At 38.5% G+C, this 19,223-nt stretch overlaps 3 protein-coding genes across 5 annotated transcripts in view; 2 read left to right on the top strand and 1 right to left on the bottom strand.

Annotated features, from left to right (window-relative positions):
- The first annotated feature begins 3,421 nt into the window (after positions 1-3,421).
- On the top strand, positions 3,422-12,705 carry LOC139980768 (serine/threonine/tyrosine-interacting-like protein 1). The gene is made up of 8 exons (XM_071992683.1): positions 3,422-3,685; positions 4,920-5,066; positions 5,748-5,809; positions 6,570-6,669; positions 7,394-7,673; positions 9,264-9,361; positions 10,209-10,321; positions 11,038-12,705. The coding sequence occupies exons 2-8, from the start codon at positions 4,946-4,948 to the stop codon at positions 11,167-11,169; spliced, it is 906 nt and encodes a 301-aa protein (XP_071848784.1). The 5' UTR covers positions 3,422-3,685; positions 4,920-4,945; the 3' UTR covers positions 11,170-12,705.
- Positions 12,706-12,990: 285 nt separating this feature from the next.
- LOC139980770 (alpha-ketoglutarate-dependent dioxygenase alkB homolog 4-like) lies at positions 12,991-17,642 on the bottom strand. Of its 2 annotated transcripts, none has more exons than XM_071992685.1 (4): positions 17,468-17,642; positions 15,315-15,416; positions 14,406-14,621; positions 12,991-13,640 (listed from the first exon to the last, which is right to left on the bottom strand). In XM_071992685.1, the coding sequence occupies exons 2-4, from the start codon at positions 15,411-15,413 to the stop codon at positions 13,125-13,127; spliced, it is 831 nt and encodes a 276-aa protein (XP_071848786.1). In that variant the 5' UTR covers positions 15,414-15,416; positions 17,468-17,642; the 3' UTR covers positions 12,991-13,124. The 2 variants fall into 2 exon arrangements, with proteins under 2 accessions (XP_071848786.1, XP_071848787.1); XM_071992686.1 differs by lacking the exon at positions 17,468-17,642 and adding an exon at positions 17,269-17,435.
- A 183-nt stretch (positions 17,643-17,825) lies between these two features.
- Positions 17,826-19,223, top strand: part of LOC139980764 (leucine-rich repeat and WD repeat-containing protein 1-like) — a 28,451-nt gene continuing 27,053 nt past the window's right edge. Inside the window, exon 1 of one of the 2 annotated variants that reach the window (XM_071992675.1) lies at positions 17,826-17,982. The gene's annotated coding sequence lies outside the window, so the exon portion shown is untranslated. Of the gene's footprint in view, positions 17,983-18,239; positions 18,406-19,223 lie in introns of those variants that run through there. The other variant, XM_071992676.1, reaches the window with a different exon arrangement.

Raw genomic sequence — 19,223 nt, forward strand, 5'->3', positions numbered from 1 at the left:
GTGTTACATAGCAAAGTTTCGACTTTGACCTTGAAGTGTTCATATTATTTGTCAAAAGATTTAAGTTTCGTCTCGAAATTTTGACAATTCATCTCAAATATTTGACTTTTGATCTCAAAAGCCAAATTTTAAAGTTTCATATCGTAAATTGTTCATTTACATAATTCAGTCGTTTCATACAATGACCTCGAAATTTTGACGATTTTTCAGCAATGTTTTTATATCCGAGCCATCTAGAAAATGCGACGAGTTGTTTTTATCCATGCCGCTTGAGCTATAGAAGTATGGGAATTCCGAGGCCTTTCTTCAAATTGTGGAAGGTTTTTTGTCCAAAAAGTCATAAAAATCGATATTTTAATTGTAATATTTCAGTTCTATTCATCTCAAAATGTGACGTTAAGCCATAAAATTTCGATGCTTACATGTCAGTCAAAAGGTCGACGTTTTATCTTCAAGTGTTGACGTATATCTAGAATTTCTGCTATTAATCTCAGGGGGTGGGGTCGATACTTTATATCATATTGCAACGTTTCATGTCAAAATGACCCCATTTTTTCAAAGTTTTAAAGTTTTAATAGGCCTAATTGGACATTCTGACGAAAGTAAAAGGGGATCACTAGATTGTTGTTTATCGCCCTGTATCAGCAGCCATGCAGCCTTTGCTATATGGGAGTATTTGAATTATTGGGAATTCGAGACCTTTTTTCGGGACAAACAGAGACTTTTGTCCTGCAAAAGCACAAACATCCACCCCTCCCCGTCATTGTTTTTGAAGCTCAGTGAGCCCCGGCTGATCATACAAATTAGAACAATGCACATCCGCGTGTCATTGAAAGGTAATCCATTGTCGGGAAGGTACCCTTTAGACCAACTGAAGTGGATTTTTTTGTTGTAGCGCGTGTAGATTTATCAACGTTATATAATTGCTACTTCTCGGCCTTTTGGCTAAGATCATGTGTAGTATATGTTCCCTTTCGAGGGGAATGGTGATGCACACCTGACGATGATCACATAGTCACAGTCCCGATGCAAGGGGACTGGGGTTGAGAGCGGATCAGTCGTTCGGTAGTTTGGTTTTCGTGCCCAGGTTCTTTCCTGGGCGACTTTTTCTTAAAAAGTATACTTGTTACTTGCATGATGACCGTGCAGACTACTATTATATTCTTCAACGTCTAGCCAGTTATTAACCTGCACGATAACCGTCAGTAGGGTGGTGGGGGAGGGGGGGGATTGTGCAGTCCGGGAATTTTTACCTTCACCGGGGATAAAGAATAAGACCGTTTCTACGGGTCAGTAAACCTCCTTATCAATAACATACAACAGATAAAGAGTATAGAGCTACTAATAGACATAATTAGTCTAAACATGCACCAACTGCCGTCGAAAATATTAGTTACTTGGGGGGGGGGGGGTGGAGACGTCCAGAACCCCGACATTGGTTGGATTTGACTACCCCAAATCCTCACCACTTCCTTTATATAGTCTTTCATTTGCCTCTAGCCAAGGCTTCCTTACAGGTTCAACTCAGTCTAAATCAGTCGAGTGATAGCGATAAGCCTATACACAAAATAGACGAAACCCTCCCTTAAGAACAGAATTACCAAATCTGTGAACCGTATATTACTTTTCAACATCTGAGGGCTCGGAACAACACCTTCAGGCTGATCATAAATTTTCGGCTCAGTCGTCTTCATGAATGTGAGCGTGATGCCAACATAAGTGGTTCTCATACGCTATTGAACATTGTCATAGCCAGTGGCGAGGGAACCGGGGGGGGGGCTTGGGGGGGGGGGCTCAGCCCCCCAATAAAAAGTTGAGGGGGCAAATGCATGATAAGCCCCCCCAATATTTACCAAGGCTCCGAAACGTGCATCTGCCCATTTTTCAATGCATACTTGTCGATCTGTCCGATGCACATGTATACTCTATAGGTGTAATAATTTTAGTAATTGCTGGGGGACCCTCGGCCCGTCCTCTGGCTATAGACCACATTGTCACCCCAACCGCTTCACGCCCCGTGAAAAGTGGAAGCAGTGAGTGTGAGTACCGGTAAGCGTAACACAACTTCGTCTTAGGCCAATGACTTGCCTCATTTCAGCCAGTTCTCCAACATCCCCTTACTTAGTGGCGGAGCGTCCATATATACAGTCAGGGGGCGGATGCCCTCCCCCCCCCCCCCCTGACGGACTCAAATGGACTGCTGGCGCCCTTTTCAGCTTTTCACTACTTTTTACTTATTCGCGATTTTTGACTATTTTATTGCGCTCGTATACCTATTGACATTTGTCATATTCTGTTGGTGTAATTTTCCGACAAAACGGCGACGACACCTATTTATTCTCCGTTTATCTGCAAATTAGCAAGGCCCCGGAAAGGGTCATTTCCTGCAATCTAGGGAGTATCTTTACTCAAAAAATTTCTGTACGCTCCGCGCCAACCTGTGGTGGCGCTCCGCTTAGATAGTGTCGAAAGCGCCCCTACAGACCATTCTTGCCCTCCATGACCAATACCCTAGCTCCGCCACTGCCCTTACTACACTCAAAACATCTTTGCGAGTACACTACGAGTAATAGCTACTCTCTTAAAAAAACCCATCGAATATACAAATTACAATGTTTTTACAGACTTTTACGTGCAATCTGAGAAATTGCAGGCTTGAGACCCATATTTTAGGGCTAGGTATTCGCAGTATGAAACACTCGGAAAGTGCCGTTTCCGGCCATCTGGGGGTTTGAAAAAACCCAAAATTTTCTTGTACGCTCCGCGCCAACCGATGGTGGCGCTCCGCTTAGATAGTCTCCACACATTAGCCCCCCCAATAATTTTTCCGTTCCGCCGCGCCTGGTCATAGCGTGACAGCAATAGAAATGGGGCCTAAAAAGACTCCGAATTCACACAAGCCCAACCTCGGTTTGGGGCTTGGGGGAGCTATATTTTATAATTGGAAATAAAGGTACCCATATATATATATATATATATATATATATATATATATATATATATATATATATATATATATATATATATATATATATATATATATATATATATATATATATATATATATATATATCGCGATGAATGAGCAATGTACCCTAAAGAGTGCCTGGAACCTGTTTGGAAGTTGACTGAGTGCACGTTTAATATAATAGGGTTGCTTCGCTGGCCCATGATTGGCTACTCTGGCTAGCTGGTAATTTTACGGTAGACACACTTTTCACCGAGACCTAAGTGGCCACAACTACGTAGTTACGCCACTGGTTTGACTCCTGGTCCGACTCCCCAATCTGAAACTTGTGACTTTGTGACTGTCCCATGTTATGCAGTTCAGGTTTACTCACGCATTGCAAAAGATGGCGCTATGACGTTTTTGTCAATCGAGAGTTTGAGGCTAGGCTGAACAATTGACAATAACTTCCGACAGGTGTCACCATAGTAACATACAAGCTTATTCCAAGGGGCTGAATTGAATGTCAGCAATTGCAAAAAGCACTGATTGATGAAGCGAACTAAGAGTAGGAATTGCCTCAGTTCAGTCGGAGGCAGACATATCCTGCATAAACTACCATGCATATTTTAACGCTAGATAAGCAAACTATTTAATCCAGCTACGGTCTCTACTTCCTCGATATATATACGTGCCTAAGTTCCCTAACATAACGTTGTGCTGTATCTTTGTAAGCTGGTAAGTGACAGTATAGGCTAGGCCTGTGTTAAGTACAAGCCTGTGTAGGCTAGAGCTTACTGAGGCCTAGGCTAGGGCTAGACCTACGTAGGATAATACTTTTAGTACGCAACACCGTGCTTGAAGTAACATGAGATGTCTAATGTTAATACTGGAGCCCAGTGGAGTACAGGGGTTTCACCAAGCAGTACGGTGGTGTACCCAAAATTTGTGTACTGTGTTAATAATTGTTATACTTCTAAATTATAGTTATACATCATACATGTCGTAACAATGTGTGATTGAATTAAAGTGCGCGTCAACTGTGTGAGGGTGTTAAGATTGTTAATGCGTGTGTCGGTTGTGCATGTTGCTTGGCATGTGTGTGGTGTGTGTTTTGTTTGATGGTGCGTTTTGTGCGTGTTTACTTCAAATAGGGTTTGGAGTGGATTGTGAGGTAGCTATTACTTAGGGTTTATAAAGAAAAGACGTGTTCTATTATCTTGGTACGACTGTTGGATTTTTCAATAAATACACTTTGACTTAGTGACAAATATAAACTCCCCTGACTGGACTCTTTATTTGTTAAATATGTGTAGGCCCCCATAGGTCTAGCTACACTGATAGTGATATTGTTGATAGACCATGTTCGTAAATCAAGTCGTAGATACTTTTAGAATTGCAATCTACAAAACCTTAACAAAAAGTTGCCATAGTAAAAAAAGGAAACTTCAATTTTGTATTTTGAGACACTTTCTTGGATTTTATTATTTTAACACCCATACATTAAACTTCAACAGATGTGCAAAGTTGAGGAGAAATTTTTTTGTAAGAAAATTTCTCTTTCTAGCAGTTTGACTCCTGACCTTTACAAGAAGGCCTATGATTCTTCTATTAATGGGGGAATCTGGTCAAATTATCAATGAATTAACATAGCTGAAGAATAGAACTAACCACTGAGCAAAATCTTCATCACCCAAGGTTAGGACATTGAAGGTTAATCTATATGCCCTGAAAATCGTGTAAATTTACCGTAATCCAATTTGTGCTAGGCCAAATGCCGGCCTTGCTTCATTAACCTTAATCTTAATATTGTTAAAACTTACGTTATAGATAATACAGAGACTAGAATCAATGGGAAAACTGGGACTTAATCAATCTCAAAAGTAACGTGAAATATCCATGACTAGAAACACATCATTAGAAATGAACATGGTCTACTATTTAGACTTTCTTCCATATTTTTGTTTTTCAGAAATTTGTCCTTGCTTTTTCACTGCCATGATGGAGAAATCCCAAAATAGAATTGTTCTGTGTGAGCCTACTGAGCTCTACAATATTCTTCAACAACAAGCTACGGTCTTTCCATGCCTAAGTGATCCAAATTACCTCTTGTTGTTGGGTGAGATTCTTTTGAATATATGCATTTTATTCACACGTTTGGGTCACTTTGGAATTTGCTCTGTATGTGATCAAAAACTTCTAAATCTGACATGACAAAGGTTGAATGGGAAATGCATGAAGTTTGGGCTGAGAAAATTTAACTTTGTTTCAAGTAGGCCTAACTGCATTCAAATTATGCATTGAAATGCCTCTTAACAGTTGTTTTCTATTGACTGGGTTATAGCACCAATATAAGCATGTCATTGAAGTTAGTTTTTATTATTTTGAAATTCAAAATCTGGCATCATGGGTAACCCATGATGCCAGATTAGAAATGATCATGCAGTCTGTGCTTTACGTTCTATATCGATAACTGTTAGACAGAACGTTGACTCAACTTCCAAGCCACTATGTAGTACTTGGCAACTTAAGTTAAGTATTTCCTAAGGGTTAGGAAACCAACAGAAGGCCATTTTGAAACAGTTAACATGTGATGCTTGTAGATGAATACCAGTTTTTGGTGACCAATTAAAGCCTTCTCTTTTAGATAAGTAAATTTAACCCCTGTAAATATTTAACATACACAAGAGGATTTCTTTTTAAAATCTAACATTTTCAAGGCTTGCAATATTTAATAAATAATGAATCTTTCATAAATTGAGACAGTATCAAGAAAGGAGCACTTTACTTATCATTACAGATGCAAGGCAGAACAACGACTACAATGAAAGTCATATCATCACCTCTAAGAAAGCCCCAGTGGTAAGATTTACAATTTAGACTTTTGATGGAATGGGAAGGCTTTGTTCTGTAAAGTAACAAAACACAAAATTGTGATTTCCAGGGCCTGGGAATCCTCATGTATTTATCTACAATTTGCCAGATTGAAACTGTGCGTTTTTGGAGGAATTAGATATCATCAGACAATCTTTTATTTATCATGCCACCATTTTGCCATCAAGTAAAGATGACGTTACCATGGCAGCAGACAATGATCTGAACTTTCAGACCATTGACTTTGACTGGATATATATTTGACCAATATCAGAGAGAAGGTGGACAGAGGGGGTAACTGTATCTCTTGGTAAGGAGAGGGTAGGGGGAACAGTGGTGCATTTTTCTTGGAAAAAAGTGTAACAGCCAGTGTACAAGAAACTTTAAACATACTGTTAGGTTGGTTAGGGTGAAGAATAGTCCTATTGGGGGGGGGGGGGTTACGTGCCAACCTCTGACCCCCAACCCTGTATCCCATCTGCCTCTGCTGAAGAGTGAAGTCAATGGTCCAAAAATTCGGTCATGACAACATTTTTTGGCACTGAAAACAGCTCTGATTTTGGACACTTTCGTATCCTAAAATCCCATAACAGCACAAGGTTCAGTAGGTAGCTTCATTGTGGTCAGTCAAGTTTGAGTTATCTAAATAAATGTGAAGGCAACGTATTTTTTAAAGTGTCATTTAAATCTTGTCTGTCTCAACTACTTGTATAAACTCCCCGTTTTAATTTATATTTTGCCCTTTTAGTCTGAGAGTGGTGATTTTCTGTTACCTTATGATGCTGAACTAGAGTGTAAACAACATGTTATTGTTGTTGACAGTAACACATCATCCTTGCAAGAGAAAGGTAGGTACAGTAATCTTGGTTTGAAATGTTTCAATTTTCTTAACAAGATTCTTTGGTAAATGTTGTCTATTGTCCTCCAAAGATTGCATTTTTTCAGATCAGACCAATAAGCCTGAAATATATCAGTCACATGAAACATCAAGTTTAAATAAGTGTGAACTCAAATTTAAAGCCTGCAGTGGATCACTGACAAGACGAGACAGATTATAGAGTTGTTTCTTTTTGGCAGTTTCCGTTACAGTCAGCTTTTTAACATATTGCCAGTTTCATTTACATGATCTCATCTGTCTGGCTGATGAGTCAATGGAAGACTTATATGAATACAAGCTCTTTTGTGGTTTAAATTATAAAGTACATTTTCTGGTGAGAAAAACATGGTATAGGTTTTGTTTTTGAGAAGACAACAGAGAAGAGCACAGAGACGCAAACTTCTGTGGTGTCCATTGTTTCATCATTATTACATTATTATGCCTATAAGATAAATCATTATCTACTTAATTTGCATAATGCTTTCAGGAAACAGTTGAAGCAGTATTGCTGAATTTATGGATAATGCATAGTCATAAATGATTGTCAATTGTCATTGTGAGGATTTCACTTTTTTTTTTTTATTGTTTTTGATCGTCAACATTATTTCATCCATATCTTCAAGTTAGCTTTACATTTCAGTTAATACAGCTTACATATTTTTGACTGCTTTGCAAATGTAATCTTGCTAACCCAGGGCCTGCATTGAGCTGTGCAAAACTTCTCGCAGATATGGGAAGCCGAAATCCTGTCAAAGTCTTAAGAGGTGGTTACGAAGAGTTTTCCGCCCTGTATCCTTTCCTCCGAACGCATAAAATCATCTACATGCCGCAGGAGCTGGATAAGTTGGAACCATATCCCGTAGAGGTGTTACCCGGGAGATTATACCTTGGAACGACGGCGCAAGCCACGAGAGCGCACGTGAGAAAAGATCTGAAAGTCAAGGCAATTATTCTCAACACCACACAGACTGTAGAGTAAGTATCCTGTGATTGTTCATGTAAAACAATTGTTTATATGTAACCCCCAGAGTCCTTGACTACCAAGCTCTACTGGGATGGAATGGGAGAAAGGAGTGGGGGGGGGGTGTGGAGGAGGATTGTGGAGGAGAACACTTGCTGCTTCATATTCTTTCCCATGCACTACTGGCCCTCTATTGTAACCTAGCAAAAAATTTACAGCTCCTGCAGTTTGCTTTGAATTTGCAAAGTGACATAAAGCAGGAAAGGTTTATAAAATGAAGAAAGAATGAAATTTAATTTGTGGGACTCAAAATTGCATCATAAATTGTGTATGTATAACATTGCTAATTAGTACACTAGTAGCCAAATGGTTAAATCTATATAGAGGTCTCTTTATAGATTGAGAGGTGGGGGGTTCCATCGAATTATGAGTGTCACATGACTTTGGTCAAAGTGACAATCCCAGTGTGACAGGCAACTTTAACAAGAGAAAAGATATTACAGCAATGAATTGTTTTATTGTACACTACGAGCAGTTACAAGAATTAAGTGTTGTTTCTTCACTTACTCAGAGTAGGTCAGTGGCATTACCTTGATATTCTCAATTTCTCATTTGATTATAGCTACTATGACCCATTTCTTTACCAATGATGTATCTCTGGTCTCCATTTTTTGGTTTCGATGATAATCGTAACCTTTACATTCATGATGTCGTAAGTGAGTGTGTGTGGGTGAGTGCGTTTGTGTGGCCCAGCTTGTAAACACGGTATCTCAAGTAGAGAAGGCTAGACCAAATTCATATTTAGTGTGTAGAAGCACCACATTGAGTACAAGTTTTTGGTGGAGGTCTAAGGTCATTTGGGTCACCAGAGGTCAAATTGTGAAAACCTTATAAACACGGTATCTCAGGAAGGGAAGGTTGGACCAATTTCATAGTTATTGTGTAGAAGTACCACATTGAGTACAAGAAACCTATTGTTTTTGGTGGAGGTCAAAGGTCATTTGGGGTCACCAGGGGTGAAATTGTGAAAACCTCCAACACGATATCTCAAGAAGGAAAGCTTGGGCAGACCTCATATTTAGTGTGTAGAAGTACCATCTTAAGTTAAAGAAGCCTATTGTTTTTGGTCGAGGTCAAAGTTCATTTGGGGTCACCAGGGGTGAAATTGTGAAAACCTTGTAAACACCATATCTCAAGATGGGAAGCATGGGCAGACTTTACATTTAGTGTGTGGAAGTACCACATTGAGTACAAGAAGTCTATTGTTTTATGTGGAGGTCAAAGTTCATTTGGGGTCACCAGGGGTGAAATTGTTAAAACCTCGTAAACATGATATCTCAAGAAGGGAATCATGGGCAGACCTCATATTTGGTATGAAGGTGTAAAACAATGAGAAAAACAGAAGCCTATTGATTTTGGTGAAAGTCAAGGGTCATATATGGGGACAACAGGTCAAATCGTGAAAGCCTTGTAAAGATGTACACCCTCACTATACAGTATGTTAGATTCATGAAGAAAACTGCTCATTACATCATCGTAACCACAATGCTTTTTTGCATTCTGGTTCTCACATTGTCTATTCTTATTTTTATCCACTTGAACAGAACCACAGAGTTGAAAGCAGATGTACAACATATATCTATTCTTGATGAGGATGACGTGGACATCTTCTCACACTTTACAGGGAGCTGCGAATTCATAGGTACAGTGGTTATAGGCATTGTATTCATATCAAAGTCACTATTAAGTGTAGTATATGTGTGTGTAGTATGTGTAGGCAGCCAGTTGTAAAAAAAAACATTTAAATACTTTTCTTAGCGCAATTTTAAAATGGTGAAATATTGCATCACAATTTGCTTTCGAGCAGACATGTTGGAACACAATATACTGACAGGGTACCATTGTAAAGTGTGCTATTTTTATCCAAACATTAAATCCAAGCTTGTGAGGACTTTGTTCTTAAGTCTTGGTAGAATGCTGCGACATTAGAGACTGCAGCATGGTAAGGTGTAATGTCAGATGCAGCAGCCATGCCTACCAATTCCATCTGTTTTAAAGGACTTTTTCTCTTTCACTCTAAACAAGGGACTCCTTGAGGTTACATACCAATGATTAGCCATGTACCTCTTAGTGTTACAAAATGCAAGTTAAGATTCAACCCTTGATTGTTGCCCTAGAGGAACCATACCCAAGAACACTGAGGAATATAGATTGAAGTTTAGTCCCTCTAGATAAAAGATATTACTTCAAATTTATCAGCATGCTAAAAGGTCTTGCACTTCTAAACAGTACTGGCCATTCGGTTTATTCCCCAGACATTTAGGAGAGTTCAAATTATAGAAAATATTTCATTGATAATAAAAAAATGCTTTGAGCGCAGCAGCAATTTATACTAAAATTTTGAACATAAGTGAACATTACTTGACTTTCAAGCATACTTTTGTGACCATTCTGAATCATTTCTGATGTTGTTTAAGAGAGCAGATAGTGTTCGATGCAATATTCATAATCGATATTTGAGTTTTTTGATCTTGGATATTCACCCTCAGGTAATCACTTGAAGGACTCTAATCCTGTTCTGGTCTCCAGCGATCATGGTCTCAGCAGAAGTGTAGCGCTTATCTTGGCCTACCTGATGAATCACTATAAATGGCCATTGAAGGTAAATTTCATATTCTGTTTCATGGTCATCCATACTATTAGGTACATTATATGTTGGTGTGAAATCCTCTAGCAAGTACTTCTGCAAAGTTCTGACATACGTCAGTATATATTAAACGTAAAGAGGGAGGGGCAATCAGTGCCAGGTGAACACCCTTCAGAGCTCTATAGACAATGTATGCCCCCCACCTCTCATGTTTAATTTTGGAGGCATAAAGCTGAAACAGAAAGTGGGTATGTCTTAGCCTTGATTTTGGGGGTCCCCTTTATCTGCCTTAGTCCAGTACTGAAGGCAATGTCACAAAATTGCAACTAGCAGCCAGAATTATGTGGAGCAGATTCACTTGAAAACCCTTGACTTCCTCCCCATAGGTGATACTTAACAGAGGACATATAACACAATCTCAGCTTTGACCTGACCCAATTAAAATGCTATGCTCCTCTGAAATGAAGGATGTATTAATATTCTCACAGACCATCAGAATATCGAGTCAAAAAGTGAAACACTAAAAAGAGAAAAAAAGCATTGATGCACAAAAAGTGGCATTTTTCTCTTGTAGTCTGTTTCAAAGCGCCGCAGAAGGAGAGAGTGAAACCTAACCCGAACAAACGGTACTTAGCTCTAGATGGGTCTGTTTGGACAAATGTCTCCTCACAGATTTGAATAAACTAAAAGATATTTTGAGACCTTTTTATTTGAATTTTATCTTTCACCAGGAAGCCTACACACATCTACAAGGTTGTAAGAAGAATATCCGACCTCGAAGGACTTTCGTTCAGCAGCTCTCCAAATGGGAGGAAGAGTTATTCCAAGAAATTGTGACGGATATTACTGATCCAAATTATTAACAATCTTGAGGCTTTTGAAATTTGGGGAGTACTGTGCAATCTGACCGTTTTGTATTTGACATGATGTAAATAAGATGTTACGCTCGTACATAAATTGCATGTAGTATGTTCTCTTATTTTTGAGATACAAGTCAAAGATACATTGTGTAAGATTTAAAAATGGGGTTCATTTACAGATGTTAGTTACACCGGCATAACCTTTTATATGATGGGATGGTAGTGGAGCGGGGCAGACATCTTTGCATGGTCGAATAGTCCATTTTCCAACAGGTTAATGATGGAATAACTTTTCTGAAATATGTCCAAATTTTACCATTTTGGCCCAAAGAGCTGACAACTGCTACAGAGTCCTGTCATTATTGAATTATTTCTCCATTTTTCTCTCAATATTTCCAATCATGATTTAAATTTTGGTGCACCTCTACTTGTGTACTTAAAAGATGGAAAGTGATAAGCAAACAAGTATTGACTTGATTGGTATTGACTATCTGAATAAATTCATCCAAAAATAAGTATACTTTGATGACTATAATCATTGAATAAAATATTGTAGCTTTGTCATATCGAATAGTAGTTCTGTTTTTGTGATTGACAAAAGAGCTGATATTGCTAGAGATATTTTTGCCTAAGATATTTAAATTTCATATTGTACTTTAAAACCAATTATGCTTACAAAATCCAGCCAGTATATATCTGTGATAAATGAGGCCCCTATTTGCCTTGCGTTAGACAAAACCTGTAATAAATTTCCACATTTTTGAATAACATGATTTTGCAGCCTTGTCATCTTAGTTCTATCAAAATACTGTGAAATTGCAGCATTGTAAATCTACTGTGAGAGAAAGAAAAAAACTATATATTTACATATGCACACATTTTCTAACTATTGAATACTTTGGTATATACTAGAATGACAATTTTGCCCAACAAGATCTTGGGGGCCTTATAATAATCTGTTTCTATAACCTATAAGTTATTCACAATTTCTAGCCATTTGGTACTGCAACATTGCAGATGAACAAACTTCACATTAGATGAACCGTTTCAAGCGCTGTCAAGAGTTCTGCTTCCATTTGGTAAAGAAAACAACCCTCCCAACGTGTTGAATTTTCTATAATTATTTTAATACAGAAGTGTTGAACATCACCATCGATCCCAGAAAAATCACACACAGCTTGCTACCGTCGGTAATTAGACACTAGTGTACAGTGTACATACAGCTGCGGTGAATACCCACAGCACAGTGTATAAACAATACAGCGATGCACATCTCAGGTCCAGCTATTGATAACAAGGTGTCACGTTTCATTACTGTACTGTCTGCATTTTGTAGCGACACAAACAAAATGTCACTTGCAAGCAACGGAAAATTAACTTTTTTAGATGGCCGCACACGGTTTGGGGCGAGTCTTCAATGCCTTTAACATGCAGAAATTTTCTGGCAGTCTTGTTGGGCAATGACCCTCAGGCACCTGAAATATCCCTTTAAAGTGTAATAGACAACATTGTTATCTTTCATATATTCTCGAAGATTTGTTTTTGGACCTACAGTATTGTTTACACAATGCATCATACAGAAAATGTAATGTTTTCTCTTTAATTTTCCACCAATTTTGGTACTTTATTATCCATAAAAACCAGATTTGAAATATTTAGTGTATTGTGCACTTCTTTAACCTACATTAAACCATTAAAGTTGCCTTAATTATTCATGGCAGCTTTTGCTTGTAGATTGCTTTGGCCGGGAACAGGTCTAACAAGTGAGAGAGAAATGTGTATAATTTGTTTTGTAAAAATTTTCATGAGATAATGCTCCAAAACTTGTAGTGAATAAATTCTTTTATTTCGATCAATTGGTATGTACATCTGGTAACAAAAAAATAGAATTTTTACCTTTCAAGACTAGCTGAAAAAAAGTTAATCATTGCATAAGGAATCATATGTGACCTATGTAATCATTCTACCACCTGTCCTTGGTATGTCCTAGCTATCCCCAACACCATGTCACCGAGTTCATAACGTTTACCTCCTTCCCTAAACTCCTCGGAGAGCTCACGGTATGTGATGGCGACCCTTCTTGACGTGATTGCGTTCCTCGGTATCGAATGCATCCACCTATATCTGGCATCACCGCTGACCACTATTAAACTCCTCCTCGGCATCGGGACTCGCACCTTAGGCCTGATTGCCTCGTCGTTCTCTTGAGTATAATGAAAATGGAGGAAGGAATCGGACAAGAGATTCAGAGTCACTAAACGTTCTCCCCACAGCCAGCGATCGTCAAAGTGAGGGTCAATTGCTGATCCCCTCTCTGGAACGTATTCCAAGTGGCATTGTTCGACAGGGTGAAAGCTCTTCAAGGGCTCCACAGCATTCATCCTGGGCACTATTGACTCGCTGAGAGGCGGTAGCCCTGAAAACGTGCCCGTCTTTAATTTCTGCTTCTTAAAGTTGACTTTAGGCCCAAAATCCTATGAGATGAGAAAATATTCAATGGCACAATAAAAGTACAAAAATTTGGACAAGAATACAATTTCACAAGTTTGTATACTCTTGAAGTATTGCTTACCCAATATCTTTTGCCTTCTGCCACCTGGCTCAAGATCCTCCGTAAAAGTGACACATAGTTTTGAGAAGGATGGCATTAAAATTCTACACTTAAGTCTGTACAAAATATCCTCCACCAAGTCAAAGAGTTGGCAGGGTTCTTACACTCTTTAATGGTCTGTTTCATAACAATATCAGAAACTGGTTCTGACAAATTGCTACCTCACTGAAGTTTAACAGCAAATTATTTCACCCTATATAATTTAATCCTATTAGAGTCAAATTAATATGTCAATGGCTTTAAAAGATGGGTGTTCTGATCAGGCTCATTCAGTAACTTGTAGTACTGTAAATCAGTAGTAGTGACACATCCCAATGTGCCTCTGTAGCTATAAGGTATCCTACATGTTACCCTTTGACCTTTGAGTTCCCCTAGTTACTCACCTCATCTCTGCCTATTGGATAATATGGTACTGACCAAAATGTATCAAAAACATGGACTACGTGTCAAAACCGCACACACTTTCGAAAACACTTTTCTGTGGCACTTTTTGAAGATGTATGGTTTTAGGAAAAATCTTTTTCTCTTCACAATGGTTATAAAGCTTGCTTAAGCATTGAAAGCAAGCAGGTGTTGATTGAATGCATTCATCTGTGAGTGGTGTCTATTTTCAGTTACAACAACAAACCTGTTTCCTTCTTCCTGATTGGGATGATTTCCAGGGCATCTTATCAATTTCTGTGATTATGCAACATTCTTCAGGCAAACTGACAAAGTCCTTGATGATAGTGATGCCATTGAATTCTATGTACTTCCCATTGTGAGAACTGCAGTGGTCCATGCCTTGCTCTGGATCAAATTCAGACCAAGCCTTTCTGCATATTGCACAGTAAGTCCATATTTCCTGTGGGAAAGAACAGAGTATGCAAGTTTGGAGATAAACCTTCACTCACGATGAATCTTAGTCACAGATTAAACAGAGCAGTTGTTGTTATAAAAGCAAACCCAATGGAAAACACTCGACTATTGTGAGCTTGTTGCATTAATGTCACAATTGCACATGTTGAAAATGGTGTGAATAGTTTGATACTTTTCAAAACCAAATTCATATTAAGCTTAAGACTGACACTGATGTTCATAACAGATGAATCATGCCTCTACTAATTGGAATATAATATTTTGGGCTGAGTCAAGTCATTATCTGGTATAACGATATGCTTCCAATTTCAATTAGATAGCCATGATGTACTTATCTAAAAAGTTTCTTTATTTTATTACTAGAAATTAAATGCAAATGTCACTTATATCTATATACGCACATTTGAAGTTTGATTGAACCAACAATCTAAACCCCCAAGAGAAACTGCAAGCATTCAAGTAGAAAGTAAATATTGAAGAGCATGTGTGACATATGTTGACATCACAAAATAGTACCCACTATGGTCCACTTTGAAATGTTTTTTTTTGAGCAAAAAGTTGTTCTTTCCAAGCAGTGGAGACTACAAGAAAAATATTCCAAATCAGTTGCAGTGTTTAAATGCTACCAGCTAGGCTATTCCACTACATCTTATACAGCAGCTTTGTTTAGAAATTTCACCTCTTGTATACTGGGTTTAGCTGCTGCAATCTCCTTTGGACGGTTTTCACACAGCAAACAGCAACGGATACCAGTGCATCCACATCTCTTATCAGCCATACCCTAAAGTGAAATAACAATATGTAGTGTAGATAAAATCCATAGCTCTGAGGTAGTTGTGCATTGGAAGAATTAATTAAGCAGCCACTAATAGTAGCAGGCAAAGCCACTTATACTAGTACTTCGTAGTACTAGTCAGACTTTCCAACATTGAGGAAAATTTATGAGTGTGATCAGCGGCAGTGGGGGAGGGGTCCTTTGGAAAAATTTTCGTATTTTTGACTGCCTAGATGCAAAATGGTGCATTCTTTTTCAGTTTCTCTGAGTAATTTTATATTGAGAATATCATCCTCACATATGTATTATTGAACTCAACAAGCATGACAATTCTCAACAAAGACTTTTCTTGAATTGATGAAAGTAATCACTTGCTAACATAATTGAACATTTATATCGGAAATTGAAGCGCACTTCTCAATCTCTAGTACCAACACCTCTCCCATCCGGCGTTTTCCACCACCACCATGGCAAACACACTACTCTTGTAACTTGTGTAAGTACTCAAAGTTGCTTTGTGTTGTAGAGGTATGTAGCCTTCTTAGCATCTTTTAGGACGGTTTTTCGGAGATTGTTCGTGGATTGCGTGTGATAAAGTGCACATAGCGTGTGAGCGTGTGAAGGGCCGGAAATGCGTGTGTCACACGCCAAATGCGTGTGAGTTGGAATGTCTGACTAGTAGTTAGTAGTAGTCTAGTATGGGCTCCGTAATTAACGCACCACTCCGTAATTGACGCACCTTCAATTATTACTAGCAACGATACAGAAGGCCACCTAAACTTTTTGCAGTCAAGCAGAATTACATATTTCATGAGTTTGAATCCATTTCAGCTATTTGCTGACCAAATTGTGGTATTTTTTAAGCTTTTAACACCCTCCCCCCAGTTTTACACATTTTTTGGACATTTGGAAATCTTACTCCCTAAAAATAACCAAAATTACTTCAAAATGATACCACTACTCTCTGGGACCTGACCTGTCTAAGCTTAGAGGTTCAGAGCATAGTGCTCAAACGGCATCCAAAGTCAATGGATGTATACTTAGGCCTACAATACAGTTAGCTTATCGACGCATGTGTCAATTTAGGGGTATGAAAGAACTTGACACAGCAGACATTTTGTGGTCAAATTCTTCTCAATTGTACGTTGCATAAGCACAGAACAATAAATATTTTGAGATCATTACAGCTAAGGAACTACACATATGAAAAGTGCGTGCAGTTGAGTGATTTTGATTTAATGTTGACCGACATCGTCAATCCAATCCTTAAGTGCGTCAATTATGAGCCCACCATGCTACTTAGTGCTAGTAGCAGCCACTAATGTAATGGTTAAGAAAGGTCCGAAGAACTTAAAGTTACACATCATGAAGAGTACGGTACTTTGGTAAACTATACTGTGAATGTGATATTTAAAACAAAGTGGCTATTCTTACGACTAGTTGTAAGAATAATTTCTGACTACGCATGCCCAGTTGCTATTTTCATGACCAGGAGTACTATTTTTACGACGAGGAGTAACAATAATTTCCGGTTAGGGTTAGGGTAAGGGTTAGGATTGAGGTTTAGGGTTATGTTTAGGGTTAGGGTTACCCCTACTACATGCGCAGTTGCTTTATATACTTTACTGCGCTTGAATTTGCCTTTGTCTTAAGAATAGTTTATAAATAATTGTTACTAGTCGTAAGAATAGCCACGGCCTATTTAAAACTTTAAAGCTTGCTGCATTTTATATATGCAGATAACAGAAATAAATGTTATTGTACACAATGTTGTCCTTCTATGTCTACGCAATATATAAGTAGGTCCTGTAACAAAAATAAAAGTCAAATCCAAGGACTATAGTAGTAGAATATTTACTTAAGTAGTAATCAATTGAAGTGCTTCTCCTCGCCAGGCCTGTCACAAACATCACAGGCCTAGGTACGTAGGTTTAACTGACACTGACAGTTATATAGTCTTTTATCAGTTTTAGGCTAGCTGTTAGTGATACTTCATCCAACAAAGTTAACTAAAATGAAGAACTCAAATACGGAAAGAAATACATTGAATCGGTTACCCAAACCGTCCATAGATTAAGGGCTTAATTTTCCTTTTCGTCTGTCTCACGAGATCCTAACGAAATGAGGGATATTGTTATGGAGCCCGTTATTTAGGCTACGTGGTACGTGACGATAAACTTCTTATCGTTTGGGCCTAGGTACGCACGTTCCTTGGCTGATGCCATCAGTATGTCCTTCAGTTCGATTGCAGGGTCAATTCCACGTTTAGAAAATATATCAGACGTTTGAATTAATTTGATAATTTTTCCAGTGTGTAATGCTGCTTTTAAAGATTTAATGGTAATTTAGTATTTTTTAAATAGCTTGTATAGATAATTAAGATCTACTTTGTGAGCAAATACAACTTATCTGGTGACTTTCTTCAGAAATAATAAAAGACATTACTGATTATTCATATTAAAGCCCGCGTATCCGCGTAGACTTCCTCTTGCCAGCTTTGTCGCGGACGCACAGCGACAGACATCCAAAGCAAATATCTACAAGCAATCGCAATATTTCTACCCAGCGGTGTGTAAGTATATTATTAGCACATTGACATGCTTTCTTGGTGCGTTAGTTTGGAACGTGGAGTTTTTTATTTGCCGTTTGTGTGAGATGTTTCAAGTAGCTGCATCATGCCAACCTCCACTTCGCAGTTAGGCCTAGGCCTACAACTTATGGTTAACTTGCGGATAGCATAACTCCCTGAGCCTATAACTAGTAGTGCTAATGTAGCCTAGGCATAGGCTAAGTTAGCTTAACTTAAGTGAAGCCTAACGAAGTTAGATATTCCACAGATCAAAAAACACTTTTTCCTCATAGATAAGTTAAAGGATTAGACCCAGGCTAATAGCAGTAGCCTTTCTGTATGGTTGGGTGTAGCCTACATGAAAAACCTTATGTTTTTCCAGAAGTTCCTAGCCTAGTGACTCACAGTAATGCTAACCTGATACTAGTAAGTAGTAGTAGTAAGTAACAGTAACACAGTAGTCAGTAAGAGCTTACAGTTAGGCTCAATTATCATCAGGTTCCTCAATGCAGATGGAGATTTAGCTTGCATGGCCTCAGTAAGCTACTTAAACTGTAACTTACCTTAGCCTTTTAGGCCTAACCATCAATTCCTGTGCCAGTGATATATTTTAGTGTTAGGGTGTACAAATAACGGTACTAATTTAGAATCCGTACCATTCCTAACCCCTGACCCTATTCCCTACTTCCAAACCTAACTCCAAACCCTATTCCCTACTTCCTAGCCCTACTTCCTAACCCCTAACCTTATTCCCTACTTCCTAACCCTAATTCCTAGTCTCTAGTAAGCTTTCCCATTCATAAGGTACAGATCCTAAAGTTAGGCCCAAATAACTAATAATTAAGGTCGTGTCTATTGGGAAGTGCATGTGCCAATAACAACCGTTATTGTTACGTTAACGTACCAATAAGCATCGATATTCGCACGAACATGCTCGTGCTTATAGACAGGGACTTTGCACATGAAGGAGTACCAATAAGGATTGTTATTTGCACGAACGTGTATGTGGGTATAAGTAGGCATGTCAGTGATTAGAAATGCACTGCCAATAAACATTTATATTCGCACGAACGTGTTCATACTGAGCAGGCGGGGAAGGTAAACCATGGTCCCAACCACAGTGTTGGATGTGCACGGTCTATTCACCCCCCCCTCGCCCCCCTCAAGATTATGGTCGATGAAAATTTGCTGATTCTCAATAAATGGTTATCTTTTTCAAAATCAATAGCCAAATCTGTAAAATA

The sequence above is a fragment of the Apostichopus japonicus genome, chromosome 15 (genome assembly GCF_037975245.1).
Source record: "Apostichopus japonicus isolate 1M-3 chromosome 15, ASM3797524v1, whole genome shotgun sequence".
In the NCBI taxonomy this organism is placed as follows: Eukaryota; Metazoa; Echinodermata; class Holothuroidea; order Aspidochirotida; family Stichopodidae; genus Apostichopus; species Apostichopus japonicus.